The 24,089-nt window shown below is 39.7% G+C and overlaps 1 protein-coding gene across 2 annotated transcripts in view; it reads left to right on the top strand.

Moving 5' to 3' along the window:
* LOC116333903 (sodium-coupled neutral amino acid transporter 3-like) overlaps positions 1–24,089 on the top strand; it is a 34,201-nt gene that overhangs the window by 6,750 nt on the left and 3,362 nt on the right. Inside the window, exons 2-16 of one of the 2 annotated variants that reach the window (XM_031757196.2) lie at positions 6,377–6,606; positions 7,781–7,813; positions 7,990–8,083; positions 8,182–8,297; positions 13,175–13,248; positions 13,402–13,494; positions 13,635–13,716; positions 17,259–17,341; positions 18,849–18,907; positions 19,270–19,416; positions 21,093–21,172; positions 21,570–21,670; positions 22,339–22,463; positions 22,577–22,721; positions 23,159–23,262. In XM_031757196.2, coding sequence (XP_031613056.1) covers positions 6,470–6,606; positions 7,781–7,813; positions 7,990–8,083; positions 8,182–8,297; positions 13,175–13,248; positions 13,402–13,494; positions 13,635–13,716; positions 17,259–17,341; positions 18,849–18,907; positions 19,270–19,416; positions 21,093–21,172; positions 21,570–21,670; positions 22,339–22,463; positions 22,577–22,721; positions 23,159–23,262 — 1,473 coding nt within the window. In that variant the 5' untranslated portion in view covers positions 6,377–6,469. The remainder of the gene's footprint in view (positions 1–6,376; positions 6,607–7,780; positions 7,814–7,989; positions 8,084–8,181; positions 8,298–13,174; positions 13,249–13,401; positions 13,495–13,634; positions 13,717–17,258; positions 17,342–18,848; positions 18,908–19,269; positions 19,417–21,092; positions 21,173–21,569; positions 21,671–22,338; positions 22,464–22,576; positions 22,722–23,158; positions 23,263–24,089) is intronic. The other variant, XM_031757197.2, reaches the window with a different exon arrangement.

Genomic DNA, 24,089 nt, shown 5'->3' with positions numbered 1-24,089 from the left:
TTGGTTAAAATAGTGAGTGTTTTTAAATTAGTGCATTCCTACTCATCGTCCACTCTTCTGTTTCAAATGTAGTTTGAAGGAGAAATTATTGCAGTCTGCTTTTTGCTGCTTTAAACAGTCACAATGATCATGATTATTGACTCCGTCTGAAACATTTGCTGTGATATAATGCCTTCTACCTCAGTGTATATTAAAGTGCACTGCTAATCTAGGACCACATCCGGTGTGGTATTATAGTCTCTGACGTGTGTGTCTCACAGCAGCTTATAGAAACCCTGGATATGAGGAGCATCTCAGAAGCTGACATACAAATCTGTCAGTCAGAAGTTAATCTCCTATTCTCCCTGCTGGCTAATCACAGTGGTGCTTCATGGCCTGCTGCAGAGAGAGAGAGAGAGAGAGGTCGGGAAAACAACCTGTAAGGAAACAGAAGCAGAGGATGCCAGTGTTCATGGGGGCAGCGGTAAAGAGAAGCCTGAAGGCAGTTAACACAAGATTTTCAACCCTTGTGCAGGTTGTATTGGGAATATTTAATTCTTTTTGAGCGTTAAATGAATAGCAGCAACACAACTCCAGTCATATAAATGCAAGCTAACTCATCTGCGATGTGCCGAAGACAATACTTACTCTGCTTACAGTGAAGTACTATAGAAACTCTGCTGCCCTACAGAGTGCAGAAACTACAGAAGCGGTCAAACTTTTTACTTTATTTTTATTTTTTTAGTCAGGGCATCAAAATGTACAACAAATAGAAAGTCTGTAATGCTTTAATTTGACATCTTTTAAGGTTGATCAGTCATTTCTACAAAGCTAAAAGGAGCTAGTGCTGTGCCTTTGGAGAGCACAAAATGTGTTCTCTGTTTTTGTATCTGGCTGTCACAGTGGTGCAGTGGTTTCCACTCTTACCTCACAACAAGAAGGAAGTGGGTTCGAATCCAGCCTGGGGGCTTTTTATGTTCTCCCTGTTCAAATGTATGAGGTTAGGTTAATGGGTGATCCTAAATTGCCTGTGGGTGCAGGTGGTCGTTTCTGCATTAGGTCTGCAACAGATTGGCGACCTGTGTGGGGGTGGGGGTGGGACCGGCCTGTGGCAGCTGGGATGGATGGAACTGGGTAAGTGGAAGAAAACGGATGAATGAGATGCATTCATCTCATTCATGAGATGAATGCATCTCATAAAAGCATTAGATGTTAATAATGAAATACTAGTAAATAGGACTAGATAGCTTTCATATTTGAACTATTGAACCAATGGCGGTACCAGTACCATGACTAACATCTGTACCAATAGAAACATTTCCTCGATACATGGATACAGAAAGCAACTGTACTGACCTGATGGTTTTTCTGGTTTTCTTGTTTGTTTCCATTCATGCTTTTGTCTACATATATAAGTATTTCTTATGACCACAGATGTTGGACTAAAAAAAGCCATGTTTACTGCAAGGTAAATTCTACACTGGTCTCTTACACTTTTCTATCATAAAGACGATAGCTTTATTTTCTGCCTGTAGCTGTTTGGCGGGTTTCCTTCATTCAATAACAGCATGAGATTCTTCCATTATTAAGTTGCTTATGCTTTGTGTGAGTGTATCTGTGTAAATTTTACCTTTATGTGAACACCAGAACACCAACAGATGGTTGTTGGATGCTTTAGTTAAGCATTTTCTGCTGATTTGAGGCAGCTGCTGTGTGCAGTGGCACATTCAGAGGACTTAAACACGGCTTTCTGTGTGACATGATGTGAGGTTACACTCAGGCTATTCCCTCGTCAGCAGCTATTTTTATACAGGAGTGACCTGAGCTGTTTGATCCTCATTTCCTGCTTTAAAGAGATGGACCCTAATCTGATCATTTTTATCAGCCCGACTTTCAGAGGTACCAAATCTGAACTCATTGTTTTACAGTAAACGGTCAGCTGATAGACTGATTAGCAGCTCATCAGTGAAATTATGGGCATGTGTAATCTCTTAAGCGCCAGGAAATCTTTTTACATTCATGGACAGAACAGGATGAGATCTGCCTGTCATTTTTCCAGGACACAAATGATTACAAAATAGGCAAGAGCATATAAATGAGTAATCAAACACATTTTCATTTTTCTTTTGTTTAGCATTTTTAGTGATACATTACTGTAAGCAAATGGGAAAATGTGTCATAGTTTGGGGCTGCTTTTCAGTCAGTGGTGTTTGAGATTGTGTCATGGAATAAAACTCAGAAAAGTATCATCAGATATTGATCCACCATACAGCATCATCTATGGTGGATGATGTTGTATGGTGAATTTTCAGCATGCAGGATAAGCATACCATAGAGAAACATACAGTGGAGCACTATCAGTCATGGACTGGCCTCCCCAGAGCCCAGACCTCAACATTATTGAAGCAGAGTGGGATCATATTGACAGAGAACAGAACAAAACGCTGCCAACATCCAAAGGAAAGCTTTGAATGTCCTTCAGCAAGCATGGAGAGCTGTTCCTGAAGAAAGTAATTCCATGAAAGCTTTCCTAAGAGAATTCAGAATGTGTTAAAAAACAAAGATGGTCTTACCAAATATTGTCTTTAAAGTTTGTCAGAATTTTACAAACTCTGTTTTGCCTCATATGTGCTTGTAGATCTTTTAACAAATCTCTGTAACTATTTCCCATTTTCCCAACAAAATACAAAGAAATGACGATTGACTCAGACTTTTGCACAGCACAGTCGCTTTGTCAGCTTTTATATGACCAACATAGATATGAAAATTCACGTTTAAAACATCTTAGGTCTGCTTTACTGGACCTGGGTGTGAAAAACAGTCACTGATTGTCAGACACATTTCAACAGATTAAGAGCCTCTGAAAATTACACTGGGGACTCAATTAAGAAGGCTCATATGACCCTCGGGCCTGTTAGAATGTCATCAAGCAGTGGCAGAAGCAGCAGTATTACAGTTTGAGATTACTCATTACATAAACACCCAAACCACCCACCAAGACGCATAGAAAGCCACACATTTAATTACAGTATACACTAAATTGACTGCAAACACAAATTCGCACAAGCACAGCGATACTTTAGGGTGAATCAGTGTTATTTGATTCAGGTATCACTCGGGAATAACAATCAGCAAAAACTGCCCGCCTCTGCTTCCCTCCTCCTGGGATGACGTCTCGCTGCAAAATTGCTTACGTCAGAGCTGGCGAATGGAGGCACACACACTCACTGTGTGTTGGCAAACGGAGGTGATGCTTTAGATGAGGGCTTGAATAAACATAGCCTCTGCAGTTGCTGTGAAAAGACTCATTTACTCCCACCAAGAGCATCACAATGTGGCATTAAGTCTTGCATAGGATTAAGGATTTTTGGAAAGCAATGTGGAAATACAAGTTTTCTTACATGGACCTTCTGTTGTTTAGTCAAATTTAATGTTTTTTCTGGTCTACAATTTTTTGCTTAATTTAAATAAGCCGTGTATCAGCCATATATATTAGTCAGTACATTTAAATCACCTGAGTTTGTGAATGGAAAACAGCTTTAAATGCTTTAAAGCCTCCTGAGCCCAGTCTGCTCAGGTTTGTTCGATCTCTAACCAGTTCAGCTCCACCCTCAGTTGACTAAAAGTAAACACAGCCAGCATGGAAAAAACAACATGAGGTCAGCTATAAAACCATCACACAGCCCACAGGTGGCCTAAAATAACAGCAGCAGACACCTTGTGTGACAAACTGCACAGAAACATGTTGAGTGTTTTCTGATGTTTGTTGAGTTGCTTCAAATGTTGCATTTGAAGTTACCTGGCATTTAAAAGATGTTACTCCTTGTAAGCTCGCGCCTCTTCAGTTGCGCTAGCTAGATGCTGAAGTACTGCTGCCAAAACTTATGGACATATCTTATGGACTAACTACTGAGTGTAGCGCAGTCTAGTACAATATAGTGCAAATTGTGCGGTTGTTTTGCCACTTTCGTTTCCACGTTGTTTACGTCAGTCATATGTGATAAGCATCGATCAAGGACATACTAATAGTATTGTTTCCCCAATTTAGGTGGAAACTTGGGCAGTAGCACAAAGTAATCAATAAGTCTCAAGCGTGTTAAACCTAAAGTAATGAGCCTGTTACAAAGATGTAAGTAGTGCAAAGTAAAGATAATTGTGTGAAAATGTAGGGAGTAAAATTTAAGCATGCAACAAAAATAAATATTCAAGTAATGGATAGATATCCAAAAATTCTACTTAAGTACTGTAGTACTTTAGTACTGTAGTATTTTAGCTACAACCTTTGGCATTTAACCCCAAATAAACAACCTTGAAAATTCTTCAAACCCTTGGATCTGAAATCAGGCTAAACAGATATTACATACTAGCATGACATAGTGTCTAGAGACTACAGAAAATCTCAGTTTATAGACACAAGCCTGCCACTGTTTAATATCACAATGGTTCTGTGGCTACTGGGTTTCAAGCTGTTGGGCTGCAACTCCATCGCTTCTTGTCTGTAGTCATTTGCGCTTGTGTGGTCATAAAACTAAGAACAATACATGCATACATGCATGTTAGTAATGGAGAAAAAAAAGATATAGGACACCTGAGTCATGTGCAAAGATTTGTTTTTTACTACTTGATGTCTGTACTATGTTCAGACTCAGAGATAATAAAGTAGTTGTTTGCTACTGAAAGGCTACGTAGGCTTTTTCACATCCTATTTTCAAATCCTATCAACATCCATGCTCACTAATGACCGTGTAAGGGATACACAGTATACATCGTATGCTGTCCATGACAGTTTATGGCTTCTCACTCAATTGCCTTCAAGAATGTCTTGTATTTCCTTTGCTGAACATAATGATTGCCGAAGATACAACTCACGCCAATCAGGTCTGCTGTTTCAAGCTCTGCTGCACAAGGTCATTTAGGAGAAACCCTTGTAGCTGGACAGCCCATCGTGTATTGTCTTTGAATGGCTTCCCTGAACTGCTTGGAGATTTGTAGACTGTTTGAGTGGCAATGTGGTTCTGTGCCGTGATTTGTCCCATGAGAGTGGCCCTGCCTCTGCCATTGCTGCCGTCAGCATCTCTGCTACAACTGTGCATGAATACAGGATACTGGCATTTACTGAATTCAAGGTGGCGTCTTTTCAATTAGAGGCCAGTAAAATACCTTTTCAGCCTCTCGAGTGGCCTGGCGAACTACAGCCAAGGGGGCCCCAGGAGTATAATGATGCCTGGCACAATAGTGCCACTGTTCTCCAAGCCGTTCCCAGGAAACCACACAACATGTGCCATTGTGCACTGTGCTTTGCTGCCCAACCACGTTGCCTGGCTTTAGCCAGAGATACCAAGAGGCCTGGCTGCGCAGTGAAGCTCGCAGCAATGTGGTTGGTAGGACAGGTTCAGAGGACTGCTAGGTGAGGAGTTTATTCACCGCACACTGTATTTGATGCGGTGAAACATTTGTGAAAAAAAGAGCTGGTACATTTAAAAGAGCGGGCTGTGAAACGGAAGAAGCCTGAGAGAACAAGGAGAGCTGAGTGGTTGCCAGGAATGGTAGTACAGAAAACCCTGAGCATTGTGGCAATGCTGAACCCTCTTCAATAAAAGAGGAAACCAAGAGAAAAGTGACAAGCAGAAAAATGAAGGCACAAAGACGAGTAGAACTGGTTTGTAGCTGGTCTTGGCTGGTTCTGCTCTTTTTATCCCAGTGCTGGGGATTTAAACATTTGTGTGTTCCTCCTTTGTGGCCCCCAGTGTCATAGCTTCCACCACTGTTTATGCAGCAGACCAAAGGAGAGCATTCAGGGCAAGCCAGATAGGGGGCTTTAGACAACAGCATCCAGGAGATACATGTCACTGGGGCTTTTCTGGGCCTCTCATGTCAGCTGGTCAGCTAAGACAACAAAACACTACAGGATACCCAGGAAATAGAGTCCTGATGCAAAGCCCAGTGTGTCACAGCTAACTAAAAGATGTGTATGCTCATCTGAGTGTAGACCTTTCAGCTGATGTGTTAATTATTCATGGCACTTGCCAAAACATCTATTTTAGTGGGAGCTTGTTTTCGCTTTTGATTACAGGAGGAAATGTTGGCTAGTTTTACAGTCACGGTGATCTTGATTTACTTCCATTTCCAGTGTGTGGTTTAATAAAAAGTTAATTTAAAAAAAAAGAAAATTGAATTCACTGAATTTTTTTGCATTATTTTTCTGAATCGTCTGAGTTGTCATTGCCATCCTCTTCTTACCAGTGGATAAAATCATTAATGTGGGTTAACTGTGATTCTTCTCATTGTCGTGTTGTTTATTACATGCCAGAGAACTGCTATAATTTGGATAGTGGGCTGCCCAGTCATGTTTCATTGCAAAATGGTCATCCTAAACTCCTATTTTTTTCTCTTACAGATCCACCGAGGGAAATAAGAGCTTCACTTTCTCACAAGAAGTAAAAAAGGTCACATAATTTCAAGGGACAAATTATTAGCTACTGTAGCAGATATGAGTGAGGATAAACCAGCAGAGACTGTGGAGAACACTCCAGCTGAGGCGAGTGCCATTCCTAATGGGAAAGGCCATGAGCCTGGGGAGGAAATCTCAGCATCAGCCAAAACACCACTCGCAGAGGACGGTGAAAAGTGAGTATACTATAGATTATTACAGTGTACACTTGTGTCAATAATGCAGAATGATATACTTAATAATAATACTTAACCAGTTTTTTCCACTTTAAGGATAATTATGTTGTTGATATGCACTTTTTTTGCAAAGGTAAAATGTCATGTGTTTTTACATTTAACAAGCAAATCCTAAATAATATCAGTGTTTGAGGTAATCTGGAAGCTACTGTCACTGAAGTAGGAATTTAAAAAAAAAGAAAAAGTAAAACAACGTTTGGAGTAAATTTGGATTTCTTTTACTTTGCTCATGTTGCCTTTGGAAAATACAGGTCCATAAATATGATCTATTACTCTTTTTCTAGTGGTCAAAAGTTGTTGTTTTTTTCAATAAAACACCAAAAAATTTTCAAGGTTTTAAAAAAAAATATTCAGTCTTGGGTCTCAAAATTGCCTCTAATAAAAGAGAGCAAATTCTCATGGCTCTTCATCTTAAATGAAGTAAGATGATTTATTCAGTGGTTGCTCTGACTTGAAGTCTTTACCTGTGGCAGTGGAAATCTTACTCTTACATGAGTGTGTAGCTTACTTGTGGTTTTTCTCCACCAAACAAGAAGTTGCCTTCATCAACATCAAGACGTGACCCTCATCTACAGAGTCAAGAGACAAAATACTGTATATGGGTGGAATGTTGTATTTCAATCACTATACTCACAACACATTGAAGACAGATACAGTGCAGTAGATAAGTTTGTTCTTTCCGGTTAGACCGATTATTCTAACCTGCTGCCTGTGGCATTGCTGTGGCCTAGTCATTAGAGTGACTCTCATAACTGAAGGCACAACCCATGTAACAGCAAATAATGCATGAATATTAAATGTCTTTTAAAGTGCCTTTGAGCAAAGTATTCTCCTATCGCCTTCTCGGTTACTGTACCGGAATTTGTGCTGGATAATGGAATGAGCTCAGTGCCTAATTATCATGTCACTGGCTGTCTAGCAATACTTGTTGTATCCTGTGCCCATGTAATAGATGGGATAATTAAAGTGTCTCTATCCAGGACACAGGCGATAATTTATAGACACTCCTTTCACTGTAGTGTTATTGCTCTTATTAAATTATGACTCTGGGTGTTGTTTTTCCACTTTGTGCTCTCGTTGGGTGATGGATGACCGCTCTCTACGCTGCTTGTAGGGAAACTGTAGCCAATAGTGCCCAGAATGCTAGGTATGTATGATGCAATAAAGGAGTAAAAAATGTTTTACAGTAAGTTTGTGGCATCTGTCTCACCTGTTTTCTCTTTGTGAAAATTAAGGCAGAAACACAGTAAAGCTGTTAAGTTGAGTATTTTTGCTCTTTGTGCGGCTCCTTTGTCTTCCTCTGACGGTTTTTGTAATTGTTAGTCCTAACAGGACTGAAAATGCAGACACCAATCTACCAGAGAGCCAGGAGTTCTTATCAGGCGTGGAGGAGAAGAAGACGACACGCTTTACAGATGTAAGTTCAAACGGCTTTATTATAATTACAGGCAAAGCCTGCAAGTGCTTGAAGTTTTAACACGCTTACTCTGGCCCTCTGTCTCTTGTCGGTTGCAGTTTGAAGGAAAAACCTCATTCGGGATGTCTGTCTTCAACTTGGGCAATGCAATCATGGGAAGTGGAATCCTAGGACTTGCGTATGCCATGGCCAACGCGGGGGTCGTCCTGTTTTTGTAAGTTGTTCATAAACGTCCGATCTGATGAACGTGTTACTCCCTTGATTGCACGTTAACCGCACGACATCACTGACACATGTCTGATTCATTCCCTCCCTCTAAGGTCATTCCGGGTCATAAATAGCACCTAATTGAAAAATATAATTGTTTTGTATTAACCCAGCGGCAGAACTTCATTATGACACAGAAACCGATAACACCGGGCACATTTGTTTGATAAATAATGACTCAGACAGATCGCACTGGAACTCATTTACATGTGCTGCAAACAAGTACATTTGCAGTAACAGATGCAAAAAATTTGCACTTTTTTTCTGTGCGGTTGTTTTTCTACCTTCAGACAGTGCATGTGGGTGCTGTGTGTGAGAACAGCTTAACATTTAAAATAGCAGTGCAGTCTGTCAGATTAATGACGTCGCAGTCCACTGCAGTTGTTATTTTCTGTCCAATTACATGCACTGGAGGTCTTTTGACCTTTCATTGACAGAGTTCCCATGCTCTCTATGCTTGATTGGACCATTTATTTATTTATTGTTGGTTATGGTATTCGTTGAAAAGACAGAAGACAATCAGAATGATCATGGGCCATCTGACCTCAGGAAATCACATGATAGGGTGGGGTTAGGTTTCACAATGGGCTCACCCAAAACCTTGGCTGATTGTGACCCACACCTGTCTTCACACTTTGGCTCGTGTGATTAGGTAGAGGATCATTAGGGGGTTCATTGTCCCTCATGGGGGGACACTCCCATAGGGCTTAAATCTGGGACTCTCCTTGATCCTAGAACTGAAGAAGCTTCTCGGATGAGAGGTGAAACGTCTCAGAGTCCAGACGCTTTTCTTTCCAAGCTCCTTAGACTACGATGACCTGGATGACTGAGAACCTTCACAGACGATCAGAATGATCCTTAAAATCTTGCAAACTAAATACTAAATTGCTTTAGATTTTGTTGTTGTGTCATGTCCTGGCATCATCCAGCATATTTTTATATCTTTCTGTCATGGTAGCTGCGACAATCACATGTTAAAGCCCCAAATCCCAATCTTTAATGCAAAGAGAGGGTCATACGGGTTCAGACAAGCAAACAAACGCACCAAGGCAAAAATCCAAAGACAACAAAAGCATCATTCATCTATAAAGCTCACTGGAAACACAAAGACGCTAGCGAAAATACTCGAGCAAAATCTCAACTCCAAACAAAAGAACTCAAGGAGAACAGAGTAGAAAATGTTGAAGGGAAACCACAAGACAGTCTCTCAAAGGAACGAGGGGACGCAGGGGAGTATATATACTGAGGGTGTGATACACGGGTGTGGCCGTAAACTGTCGGGACATAGGACAAAGGGCGGAAGCAGAACTAACGTAAGTTGGATGAAGGTGAACAATTACAAAAAAAAAGACATGACACCGCCCTATCTGAGTGTCATTCCATTATAGACAGGTCTACTGTATCCATGTATCTTAACATCAGTTTCATAATGACGTGATTTATAGTAAGATATAGTAATACTGTGGGGTGCAATATAGCTCCTATTTCTTTTCTAAAACAATATTAAAGCTAACATGTTGATTCAATACTGGACTGATGAGCTGTCAAAGCTTTGCGTGGTTTGTGGGGTCTTAATGTGCATGTTCACAAAGCTTATAGTTTGAAGATTAATCTGTTTTATTGCACAGTTCTGAAAAATAATGAGGTTTGTGTTTCTAGAGGATAATCCCATGGGTGGAATCAGCACTTTCACTCATCTTCTTGTCTTCTTGTCATCCCTGATTGATGGTGCGAGACTGTAAGGTGGCTGGTGCTGAACCTACACATCTTTCTTTGAATGATTAAAGGGTGCTGTTCTAAGACGTATAGCACTCAATTTGTTAGAGATTTCTGACAGCCACAGTTTATTGAACTGTCCTTCAGTTAAAGTGAAACGTCAAGCAATAAAATGTATAGTAGCGTTGAGTCTTAGGTGTGCTTGTAGCTCGATGATCAATCTTTAAATGACATTCAAATGTAAATCTGTCTTGATCTGAAATGTTTCGCTAGTTTGTGCCGTACAGCCAACCAGTGATCATTTAACAACATTTAATTTAAAAATTGAAATGGAAGGCCTTGCTTATTTCAGTAAGACATTGCCAAGCTGCAATGCACACAAAATGTAGTTATGCTGCACGTATAGCAACACCATGCATCTGTGCTGAAAGCTTGCAATCCAAATCAGTAACCCTATAAAAAACTGTTGCTACAATAGAAAATAAAGAATATGAAAAAGTAGTCCATTAACCAATGAGCATGTGAGCTCTTTTAAAAATAGTCAACATGTCATTTATTTTTCAAAAATTTTTTTTCTTATTTTCAGGAGTTAATATGTTGCCTTTGAACTGTTTTCAAGTGGATTTGTGCATTTGTACAGCATCCAAACCTGTTTTGTTTGTGATGTTATTTCCAAGGCAATTATGTGTGCGTATAGAAAGCTCCTTATTTTGAACTTTGTTGTGCGAATGCAACAGCATTTTGTTTGACAGTAACCAACAGCTGAAACTAACTCATCGCAAATAAGCATGTGCGAGTTTATAGTACGTGACCAAATGAAACAAGTAGTGTCTATTTATCCATCCTGTTATAGATGAAAGCCTCTTCCTTTTTGTCTTTTTGTCCATATCTGTATGATCTTGTACCAAACAATAGAGCAGCAGCTGAGAAACAAAGTCAGGATCAGAGACACCATTTGGCAAGAAATCCTGGAAATGTTTCTATGCTCTACATAGGGCTTCAGGCTGTCGATTGCTTCAGAAGTCCCATATAATCTTTTATTAAATGGACTGGTACTTATATAGTGCTTTTTTTTACTCAATTTGAGCACTCAGAACACTTTATTACTATGAGCTTCATGTACACAAGTGCTGTTTTCCTTATCCTACGGCTTTCACCCAAGGATTCTTTGACATGCAGGTTGGTGGAGTCAGCGAACTGCTGTGTCATTCTGAACACAATACCAGTGTTTGCTCAAATAAGTGGAAAAAAGACAACAACATAATAATATAAATGAGTGAACTAGTATAAGCTAAAATGCATATGTTAATATGTAATTACTTAGGCCTGCAGGGCAACAACCCACATACTGCAAGTCATTATTGACTGTGTGTAAGTCAATAGTTACATGTATTTTAGTTGGCAAACTGTAGGGATGGCTGAACAATATGCATGCATGATGTTTACGCTCACTGAATACTTCATGAAGTGCAGTTTTCTAGTAATGAACTATGTTCAAAGTCACGTTCCACACTCTAATGCCCAATTTAAACTTCAGCGGGTCGTCTTTACCATTTTCTGTATGCCTAAACGGATTAAGTTGCTACAGTGTGATTGTCAGATTAAAAATTTGTGTTAGAGTGCAGTTGAATAGGTATACCTAATGAAGTGTCCAGTGAGTGTATACCTTGTATTTGTCTACTATCTGTAAATATTTATGGTGAATACTGACCAGATGTGAGGTGATTTAAGGTTTAGTTATATCTCCAGATGTTTTATATCACCCCGATTTTTGCTTGTGGGTGCTTAAGCGGGTCATTTTCACTGGTCTGGGCAGGAATGCAGTGGGGTGGAAAGCTGAGAGCAGAACTACAGTGACCCAAGTGTGTCAGTCTGTCTGACTGTCAGCAGATCTGTCCTCCCACCGCCACTTGACTGACTAAATCCTTGCCCTCAAGTCAGCCCAGTATTCTTCCACATAGTTGGAAAAAAACCCCAAACAAACAAAAAAAAAACTGTAAAGTGGCCAAGAGTTGAAGGAGAGGTGAAAGACCGGCTGCCTGGCCTTTCTAAAGCGAGAGAAATGGAGAGAGGAGGGCGTGTGAGAAAGAACATTAATAATGTTGCCAACAGTAACAGCAAAAGAGAAAGGAGAAAAATAGTTGGAATGAAGTGGACGGGGTCTGGGAAAGTCACTATATCACGTGTGAAACTTAAACGAAATTCTTAAAATTGTGATATTTCTCTAAACAATCCCAGTAAAATGTTAGAATATTACATTAAAGTACTGGCAGGTCATCCATGCAAATACACATATCCATCTATAAATACAACACAAATAGACCATGTTTTTGTGGTTACTGTGTGCATGTATATTTATACACTAAGAGCATTTATTTTTCAAATCTTTGCTAATATCGTCTCTGATTTCTAAACAGAGACAACTGCAGATGGTCAGGCATCTGGAGCGGTCCCTGTTTGAACAACGGTGGCTTGAAAAAAACAGAAACTCACAAATAAAATATATTTTTTTAATGAGCACAACAGTGAAATCTGTTTTTGAGGCAGAATACAATTAGCCTGTTCCTGCGTCCAAATATATGAATCGAATTATCAAATAGAAAAGACAGAAAAGAGAAGAAGAGAAATTACATGCAAAGCAAAAGATCCTCCTGAGGAAATAACTCAGTTCCTGAAAATGGAGGATAGACATGTTGTGACTGAAGTAGGTTATTTCCCACTGTGGAATAAAGAGAAGGATGATTACTGTTTACAAAGGATTTTTCTCATTCTCATTGTCCGTCAATCTTAGGACTGAAAATGTTTTTTTAAACAGCCCATCTGGTGTGTGAGCCGTTAGCTATGAGGCCAGAGGGGCACACAGGGTAACCTCCTTGGTTCAGCTGGAGTAACAATCTGGTATAAATCGAAGCCACGGGGACACCAGTTTTCCTACGCAACTATAGATAATGAAAGCTTATTGTGCAGCTGTATAAATAACCTCCAGGATAATGTGCGGTGTAAAAGTGTTACATATAAAGCCACATTTTTTTAGGGTTGTCGATTAGTCGTGACAGTTGGTGGGAGAAGTGGCAGTAATGTTCATCTGATGTTGTCCTTTTCTTTCAGGTTACTGCTAACAGTGGTAGCAGTGCTTTCATCATATTCCATCCATTTACTGCTGAAGTCGTCTGGCATTGTAGGTACGTGTGGAGCTAAACGATGTGGATTTTCTCATTAGCATACATAAATTGATTGCAGTATCGAATGATTACAGTGTGTGAATCCTCTCTACTCTATGACCTGGATTTAATCCATAAATAATGTTCTTTTATCTCGCGGCCTTTATACCTCAGGCATACGTGCATATGAGCAGCTTGGATACAGGGCGTTTGGCACCCCGGGGAAGATGGCGGCAGGTATCGCCATCACACTGCAGAACATTGGAGGTGAGGTCACACACACTGCCATCTTCCCCACACTGTCTTTTCTATTATTTTATTTTCAGGGATATTGATATTATTATTTATTTTATTATCTCCTGCAATATGTTTGTACTAACATATGTGCTTATATGTCTTGTCCACAGCCATGTCCAGTTACCTTTACATAGTCAAATATGAGCTGCCTTTGGTCATCCAGGCTTTTCTAAAGGTGGACAAACCTGCAGGGTGAGTTACTAAAGCACACAAAATATAAAATACTACAAATATTTGTTTGCTCACTTTTGCAACATTTGATATCAGATCCAGGGAGAACAGAAGGCGCAGAATGCAAATAGTACTCTATATAGTACTCTTCAAAAGTTTTGAGTGAACTTCCATTTATTTATATTTCATTGCAGTTTTTAAGGTGTTCTTGACCAGTAGTTCTACAGGCTTTCTGAAGGCCATTCAATATTTTTCTTCAGATGAATGTTGCATTTTGGTGCTCACGTTAAACCATCTAACACTGTTCATTCAACAATGAAAAAGGCCCTCACTGAGTTATGCATCTTCACATAACAGAAAACTTTGAAAACAAACTATTTTAAATTGTATCTTTTGGCCCTTTTTACTAGCATGCTTTTACAAAACCACGTCATTTCGAACCCATTTCTTTAGCCGAATCTACAGAGGAAGGCATAAAATTGTATTTTTGCATCAACAAGATGATTCACAAAGAGCTACATCTCGGCATGACGTGCAGTGTGTCCTTAAAAAAATTAAGGAAAATTGTCAAGTGCAGGACAAAAGAAGTGATTAAAAACTATTAGCAGACAGCAGATGAACAGTATCTGAAATTTTGACATTTTTGGTGGAATTTATTGTCAGTATGTAGAGAGGAAGGAGAGTAGTGTAACAGTGACTGTGTACAGCCATCTGTAAAACATGGTGGTGGCTGTGTCATGGCTTGGGGCTGCATTTCAGCCAGTTGTATTGGGGATTTTATGAAATTGATGGAATGTGGAAAAGTACAGTCAGATTTTGATCCACTATGCAATATCATCTAGAAAGTGGCTGATTGGCTGATCCCAAACACGCTGCCACCGCAATAAAAGCATATGTAGGTGTAAAAACACACAGTGGAACACAATCCATCACTGATAGGCCTGCCCTACACCTGGACATTATTGATGCAGTGTGAGATCATCTTGATAGAGAATCAAACAAAATGCAACTAAGATCCAAAGAAGAGCTTTGAATGTCCTCCAAGAAGAATGAAGAATTGTTCCAGAATTTTCCCAGCAAAATATCTGAAAATTAGGGGTGGCTCAGCACTTTTCCACAGTACTGTATGTCAAAAATCTGTTCTTGTAAAATGTAAAAACTATATTTTGGTCTTGTCGCTCGAATTATAAATGCTACATTTCAATATTTTGCAAAAGTATGATAATGCACTTAAATCTGGGTCAGTATGACATTTGCTGACATCCACAAACCTCCTCACACTACAAAACGTAGTGTACTCTTCTCAATGGGACCTCATGCAGACATTCTGCGTCAGCAAAGATTTCAGCATCTACAGAGGAGTCCTGCCAAGCTACGGCAGTTGTCGGGCCTGGTGCTGCTCTGGATGCGCTGAGCAGCTGGCGTGAGAACAGCTGTCAGGGTCACCCCGGAGGAGGAGAGCACCGCGACCAACGAGCGCACTGACATCAAAACACCGCTAGACTCCACAGCTGAAAATGTAAACCATGGGATATCACTGGTTAGTGCAGGTGGTCTCAGGGACAAACAACACTCCCTTTCTTAGATGGGATTTCAAGTGTGATCCTACCCTGTCAGCCTTTACCCCAATTAGAGCCTCTCCTCACCTACCTTTTTGTTTTTGAAAGACGGGGTTGAAGAAGGGGGGGAGAAATGAGAGTGTACAAGTTACAGTTGCAAGTTACTCAGCCTTCAGACAAAGAGGCTTATGGAAATCTTTAAAGCGGAGGGACTGTTTCTTCCAAATTATAAAGCTTGCCACAAAAATAGTGCATGCACATTGTTGGTTTTTACCTTTAGAGTGGGGAAAGAAGGCTCACTGCTACATTTGCTCTTAAAAGTTTAGATTGATGTGTCACACTATATGCAGTCCCAGTAGAAGTAATATACTGTGACACAGCGTCCACGTTGTTTTCTGGTCTCAGCTCTGTTTTCTCTGTGTAGCAGTCTCGGTGCTGTGGGTCACGGTCAACAATCACTGTTTATGTGAAATGACAGGCTAGATTGTCCCAGTGGCATTTCATCCTGTCAGTGGGTGCGCGTTTATATTGCTGGACTGTAGAGGGGGCGGCCAAAATAATGGGGGAGCATCACATTTCGTAACAAACACAACCATATACTAAACTGTGAATTTAATTTAAATATAAATTTTGGTGTTCTCTGTCAAATGGTTTTGTTAAATCCTGTCGTTTATTGTAGCTTGCGCTGCTCATGGTCTCTCACACAACCTCAACAAACATTTAAAATATTAACCTTCACATAGATCATTTCCTTTGTCTCGTATGTACGGGTTGCATATGCTTTGACCACCCTCTCCATATGTAAACGTGTCCGTGTCCTTTTGTGTTTGGATGTCTTATGTGGCTAGCTCACATACACAATTAATGAACACTGGAGACTGTGTCAGCGTGTTTGATTACATGTTTGATCGCTCAGCTTATGATCAGGTTGCTGGTGCCTCAGTGTCCAGAGGGCTGTATCTATATGTTCTTATGGAGGTAAATTGTGATTCTACATCTGTCTTTTTTAGGGAATTGTGTGTGTGTGTGCATGTGTGTGTGTTTCAGTGAGAGATTGTGTCCCATAGGCCAGATGGCTGCAGGGCAGGGTAAGAAGAGGATAGACAAGGGATAGATGAGCCTGTTCTTTTCTGAGATACGTGACCGTGGGTGTGTATCCTGCAACAGATGTTGCATCTCTCACCTGACAGAAGGCTGGAAATGAATCACCCCATACTGTGTCCTGCTAAAAATAACTCACAGGTTTCTTCCTAGACGTTGCTCTTCATGTGACTGTAACGTGTGGCACGTTGTGTCAGGGGAGTCTGTTTTTTGTATGTTTTGCTCAACTCCACATATGAATGTCTTCTTTGTAGTCAAGATTCTGTTTTTCCTGCTTTGCACAACATGTAGTCGTTCCCTGTGTTCCATATAACAGTGATATGATATGCAATGATAGTCAGATTAAATACAGTCAAAAAAAGGATATACGGTATATTATCTAAACTCATAATATACTAATATATATGTTTATGTCAGTGTCCATGTTTGCAAAAGAACGTTGGGATTAATGTTACTGAGTGTAGTCTTTGTTGAATTTGACTCTTATCTTAATTTGCAGAATAATAACAGCTGACAGGTCTAGAAATCCATTTAATTAGAGACATTAAAGTTAAACTTTTTATGTCCCGTCATGCCATGCCATGCAAGAGCCCCTAAAAACCCTCTCATAAAAATATTGAGGAACGTGACCTCTGTTTCCTTGTTACAGCCACAGCTTTTAGTGTCGTGTGCTATGGGCAGCAAAGAGGCTTATGTTTTCACCTCTAAATATTTGACTTCAAGCCAGCTGAATTTTGTTTGTGCTCCTTTCTTTTCAGATGTGAATTAAACTGCTTGGCATATTTGTAGCAATAAAGAATAATCCTTTTTTTAGCGTACTGAGTAAGATGTTCACACATGTTTTTTCTTATGCATCGTTTTGACATTTAGCTGTTTCTGTTTTATGTTTCTGCCTCTCTGCAGTGAATGGTACCTGAATGGAAACTACCTTGTGATCATCGTATCTATTGCAGTAATATTACCGCTGGCTCTCATGAAACAGCTAGGTGAGTGTGAAATGTCATGACTTTGTTTGGAACAGGATCGAGTAGGAGCTTATTTTTTGCTGCTCATGCTAAACTGGGGCTCATACAAGGCCAAGCAAGGCAGTATATTAGAAATATGAATGCAGTTCTTCTCTCAGCATCCTGTTAGCTCGGCTGTTTTCCCTCAGAAAATGTTTCAAACAGAAGGAGGACCCCAGGAAAAGCTTAAAGCCTAGAGCTTAGTGCTAGCTGGCTTTAATTATGCAGCTTTAGAGAAGCTGCTGGCAGCAAAGCTGTGATGAAGAAGAATCCCTGATTGATAGAATGCTAACATTGGGTTTTAGTGTTATTATAGCCCAGGGGTAACATAGACTAGCTCATTTAAGCCAAGTTTGTTTGACTTAAAATGATTCAGTATATGTTTTTGTGAAATGGTCTAGTCTGGCCTAAACCTACACTCTGGTCTAAACTATCTTAGTCAAACCAACCTTAGATATTACAAAAAATTTGGCTCCTAAGATTTAAAATAGTTAGCAATCAACGATGCTTTGAGTAGATTTATGTCCACTGTCAATGCTTAAACACTCAACCAAGCATATTGCCTAAATAAGAATTTCCTCTAACGCGTTTGATTAACTGATTGACTGATCTCATATCTTATAGTATTTATATATTTCTTTTATCAAATATTTTAAGGCCCATTCATACATGTTTCTGTTTAGATTTTAGGACAGTGAATTCTCTCTCTGGATGATGCCCATGCTTTATTAATAGTTTTACTGGCAGAGAGAAGGTATTTCAGGGCCAAGTGAGATGTTTTGGTTTTTTTCCCCCCTTTTTTAGCAAAGAGGACAAAACTCAAATGTAAGACACCAGAACCAAGGTCCCAAAACCACAGATCTTTGATATGAGTAGGTAAGGATAAGTTAAAGAACTCAAACTACATCCATATGAAGCAGGTTAGCAAATAGCAGATAGGATCCAGGTTCAGTGGGGAAAAAAGAAGCAAAATCTGAAAGAAACGCTACGAAACAGCTTCAACATTTAAAAAAATACAACACGAAAGAGAACTCCAAACAATGACACACCTCCTTCTTTGTCACATCCCATATTCCTCTTCTTTATAGAAGTTTGCAGGTACAATAAAGAGAAGAGTTCATTCATTTTCTAAACTACAACTCTTGTGGCGCACATTGCATTTCAGAAAGACAGTCGGATGTCGTGCGTGATAAAGCAGCACAAAATAAAATAAAGGGAAGGAAGAAAAAGAATATCTAGGTTGGAAATGACAAGAGGGCGCATATTTTCTGACCTCTTGGAAGAAGTCTGTGTTCTGTCGAGTCACCTACTGGAACAGAGCCAGTCGGTGCAGCAGTCTGACTCCACTAATGAGCTCTGAGCATGTTAAGTCAGTTTATGCTGTGTGTTGTGCTGCTTTACCTCACATGTGATTAGTTATTAGTGATACCTTAGATGTTTCTTATATTTCGTGACGACATGAAAGGCTAATGAATCATTTTTGTTACAGGATATCTGGGATACACCAGTGGCTTTTCACTGAGCTGCATGGTGTTCTTCCTCATCGCTGTAAGTCCTTTGATTTTAGCAATGCACGCATGTAAACGACACGTCACATCTTTATTATTGCCTGTTGGGTGACAGCGTAGTCAGATGCGCTGGGAGCCTCCCACCACCTATTTAGTATTCCCTACTGTCCCTACTCATTGCTATGGACTAATGTCTGCGTGCGGCTGTTCCAGGCTGTGTTCTCTGTGTTTCTCTGACCTAGTTTTGGCTGCGTGAGCTATAATCCACTCTTTACTCTCTCTCTCGCTCGCTCTCGCTTTCTCTCTGGGGGTCTCAGTGACATATTTTCTACCTGTTTATATGTTAACTGCGTCCCAAAGCCTTCGTTTCTGCCTGACACTTTTCTCCTCTGTGATGAACAGGTCATCTACAAGAAGTTCAACGTCCCTTGTCCATTTACGGACTTTTCATTTAACGCTACCAGCACTACCAGCTGGATGAATGGCACAGATCCTGGTGGGGAGGAAGATCCTGCCTGTATTCCCAAAATGGCCAACCTCAACTCTCAAGTAGGTTCACGCATGTCACTCACTCTGCAAATGCACCTCAACTGCCATGGCCACTGACAGCCACCCACTTATTTCACAGTCATCTTCAGCATGTTGCCAGTGCCACTTCACAGTCTAAGCATGGAAATCTTGGTTTGAAGCACTCAATTGCACTGAGCAAGAGATCAGGACATTTATCGAGCTTTTAACGCTAGACACAACCCAGATTAATTAAAGTCTTGAAGGTGGACAGTGACCCATGAGCTGTCTGAAGAAATTGCTTTGGCATTTGGGTTCCTATAGTGACATCACCAGGTTTGCCCTCTCTGGGCCAAAGAGACAGGTAATGAGTGAAATGGGAAAGGCCTGACATTTTACTAAGTACGTTTGGGGTTTTTTTCTTTACAAAGAATAGATACGTTCACAACAGGATGGTCTTCAAAGAACCTTAACCACAGCTAAATAAATTTATCAGTTCACTTTCTTTCCACGGCCTGTTCCAGGAAGCAGATTTAACAAACTGTGTGCCTAACCCTGAACTCCGAGTTTATAAACTCTGCGATCGGAAACTCCAGAACAGGCGATCAGAGTTAACTCTGAGTATGTTCACATTGATTTATGAGCATGTTTGCGGGTAATAAAGAAGAGCCAACAAAAATGCCAGGATTCACCATGGCAACTGGTCAATAAAGACCAGAGCCTCAATTTTTATTCAGTGAAGCTAGAAATATGTGGAAGCATCTTAAGGGACAGGAAGCGGGGAATAAATAATTTTACTCAGTGCTTATTTTCTCTTAAGCGATATAGCTGTAATGGAGCTTTTAGTTACCAGTCAGTAAGATTCATTTTGGTTACCTCCAACAAAAAGGCATTTAGGTTCAAACTTTTAAAAATCTTTAGAATTAATTACTCATGAACATATTTCATCATAACATTGAGTTAGAACATTTTCAGTCTATCTCACGCAAATATTTACATCATCCCAAAAAGATGCCAGTAACAGGCATTTTTTCCATCAGTAAAGAATTGCAACAAGACAAATGTTTGTTCATTGAGCAGTGTTTTCAGTTTCTACAGCTTAGTATTTTTTTTTTTTTTAATTTTATTTAGACAGTTTATTTAAGAATTGCTTCAGTAATGTCCAGTAAATGTTTCAGTGCCAGATGCCTTACTCTCTACAGAGTCAGTGTTAGAACCATGTAGTGTCAGTTTTGTTCTGAGCTGATAATAAAACCATTAAGTCCTTTGATCACTGTCTCTCTGCTCTATAAGTCACTCTGATATGTATTTTTGATATTGTCTATATGGAGGAGGGAGAAGAAACCCAGCCAGTGAGAAGACTAGTACCACAGCGTCTGTTACCTCAGAGCTGAAAGTTTAAGAACAGAAACCAGAGAATTTCCATCATCTTAGGATTAACAACCTCAAGAACATTTTATTAGGACCCCTTAATAAAGTATGAAACTTTCTTTGCCCAGGCTAGTAAGACCAATTCCTGCAGCTTAGCAGCTTACCAGTAAGGCATTCTTAAATAGGCTAAAGCTGGTCTACAGCCAGGCCCAAGTTAATCACAGGGAAACAATTAGCTCTCTGTGATATGTCTGGGGGAGTATTGGGCAGTAAAGCGCGAGGTTGGTGGTAAGACGTCTGGGATGGCGGTGCTGTATCTATGGTGACCTGTTGGGGTTCATTTTCAGACGGCCTACACCATCCCCATCCTGGCGTTCGCCTTTGTGTGCCATCCCGAGGTGCTCCCCATCTACACAGAGCTGCGCAAGTATGTTCTTATGATGGCAACTCCTGCTAAGTTCTTGGATAAGAAATAAATTGCATAACAAAGAGCAAAGCTACTGTGTCTGCTTTGTGCTTGGCTGATCATAACCTAGTCACATGCACTGCTTTCACTTTATTTTGAAGTATGTTGGCACTGCTTGAATGATGTAGCATGCTGTTAGTTTAAATGTATCATCGCGCTTTGACCCACTGGTGCTTTTAATTTGAATCTTTGCATATGCGTGCAAGAGAAGTAGCCCTGGAGCAGAAGACGGTATTTTAAAGTAACTGGGCTACATGTTTTCTTTGTGGGCATAATACAGTAATGTTTTGTGTGTATCTGTGTTTGTTTTTGTGTGTGCGTGTTTATGACATCACATGGCAATATTTTCTGGTTTCAGTGCCACCAAGAAAAAGATGCAGCATGTGGCCAACATCTCCATTGCAATAATGTACATCATGTACTTCCTGGCTGCTCTTTTTGGATACCTAACTTTCTATGGTGAGGCCTGGTCCTCTATCTATCTATCTATCTATCTATCTATCTATCTATCTATCTATCTATCTATCTATCTATCTATCTATCTATCTATCTATCTATCTATCTATCTATCTATCTATCTATCTATCTATCTATCTATCTATCTATCTATCTATCTGTCCATCCATCTATCTATCTATCTATCTATCTATCTATCTATCTATCTATCTGTCCATCCATCTATCTATCTATCTATCTATCTATCCGTCCATCCATCTATCTATCTATCTAGTCACGTTCTAAACTGTAGGGCTGTAGGCTGAAAAGAATAATAATGTTTCTATGCCCTCTAGTGGCCATACTACACATCTAGTAGCATATTACAGAGTCATTCACAATGCTAATTTTTTCCTCCTATTTATTTCTCATGTTATGCTCATACTCACATTAATTAATATCCAAACAAGCAATGTAACATAAGCATATTAGCAAGAAGGACATAATGAAATCAATAAAATAAAAAGAATGAAAAGCAAACAAACATATTAATACAAACATTTAGTCTAGTACTACATGGAGATATAATCCCTTAACATAAAATAATGCATTCTGCATTGACTGAAATGCATTTAAAGACCTTCTATGTGTTCCTTAAACCTGCTCTGTTATCCTGTCCTCGTGTCTTCCAGGTGCAGTGGAAGCAGAGCTGCTCCACACATACAGCCGCGTTGACCCGTACGACACTTTGATTTTGTGTGTGCGTGTGGCTGTGCTCACTGCTGTCACGCTCACTGTGCCAATTGTGCTCTTTCCTGTAAGTACGCATTTAGAACTTACTGTTTATACATCAGCTGACACAAATTGTGCTTCTATGATATTTCATAGAAGCAGTGTGAAACAGCGAATTTTCTTTCTTTTTTTTTTAAGGTAAGGAGAGCGATCCAGCAGATGGCGTTTCCTAATAAGACATTCTACTGGCCTCGCCACATCGCCATTGCTTTCGTTCTGCTCCTTTTCATCAACCTCCTGGTCATCTTTGCGCCCAACATACTGGGCATCTTTGGAGTCATTGGTAAGTAGATCAACCATGTGACAAGGTTGTTGGGGTGGATTTACATATTAAAGCACCAACATGTAAAACCCTGCTTGCTGGTAAAACTGTTTCCTTTGATGTGGCTTTAATTTGTTCTGACTGTGTCAGTAAAGGCTTACCTTCCTTAATACACCCCCACAACACAGTTAATCAAGTAACAAAAATCCATTTTGGTGAATTGTTCTTGATCAGACCTTGAAAAAAAGTGGAATTGACCATCTGCCCAACTTTTGAGCATTTAAATCTTTAATATTATTTTCGGTAGTGAAAAATTGAATGTAACTACACCTGTTTTCCATTTTGTGTTAATTTCCATTTATGTTAATACAGTCCTGTTAGACTGGCTTGGAGGACTTATTAAGGACTGAAGGGTGTTATCATTCACAGAGAATCATTTTCTGTTTTGCGTTTTCCAGGTGCCACGTCTGCTCCTTGTCTCATTTTCATCTTCCCTGCTGTCTTCTACATTCGCATTGTACCCAAAGAAGAGGAGCCACTGCGCTCCTTCCCCAAAATCCTGGTGAGTTTATTGAGAAAGATAGAAAATTAAGTTCAGCGTTTAAAGACGTCCCCACGCAGTATTGAGTTTTCATATTATTTCACAGTAGGTGCTTTGTGTAACACTGAAAGGAGGAAATGAGGAAAGTGATCAAAAGTCCAGTTGAGAATTTCATCAATTGTCTGTAGTTTGCCAGAATTAAAGACAAGAAACTGCAGTGCATTTGAGATCATTTAAAAATCTTACTGCCATGTACCTACTGAGTCTATCAGAGAGTTTCATTTTAGTTATCTTTATTGAGGTAACAATTTAGTAAAAAAAAAAAAAAAACGGCCAAAAACTATCAAAATAAAAACAACTTTTGCCGTTCTCTTTGAAACGTTCTGTTTAATCTCTGACCGCGGCTGGGTGTGTCGAGACTTACACCTGCAACCACAGCCAGCAGTGACGTCAGGCTGTACCAGCACATGCAGGCACAAACGTCTACATTAGTGAGGCAAAGGTGAGAAGTTAAACCAACTGGCAAAAGGCTCAAAAGAAACATTATTTTCAAGGGATGCTATGATCATCTGTACAATGTAAACTGTTTATGGAACCATTTATAAAATTCACTAATATTAAAAGTAATACTAGCCTCAAAAATCCTACATGGTTGTGCATTTTAACCACGTGACGAAATCAACTCGGCCATATTTGTCTCCTGAGTACATGTTAGGTATCGTATCATTACGTGTATAACTAAGATCTAATGACATGGAAACACATAACATTTCCTATACTTCATTAATAAACTTTAACAAACTTTTAATTAATAAAGTATTATTGTACTGCAGTTTTGTCACAGATTC

The sequence above is a fragment of the Oreochromis aureus genome, linkage group 5 (assembly GCF_013358895.1).
Source record: "Oreochromis aureus strain Israel breed Guangdong linkage group 5, ZZ_aureus, whole genome shotgun sequence".
Taxonomy (NCBI): domain Eukaryota; kingdom Metazoa; phylum Chordata; class Actinopteri; order Cichliformes; family Cichlidae; genus Oreochromis; species Oreochromis aureus.
The sequence above is the reverse complement of the archived record's forward strand: the minus strand, read 5'-3'. Positions and strand labels throughout refer to the sequence as shown.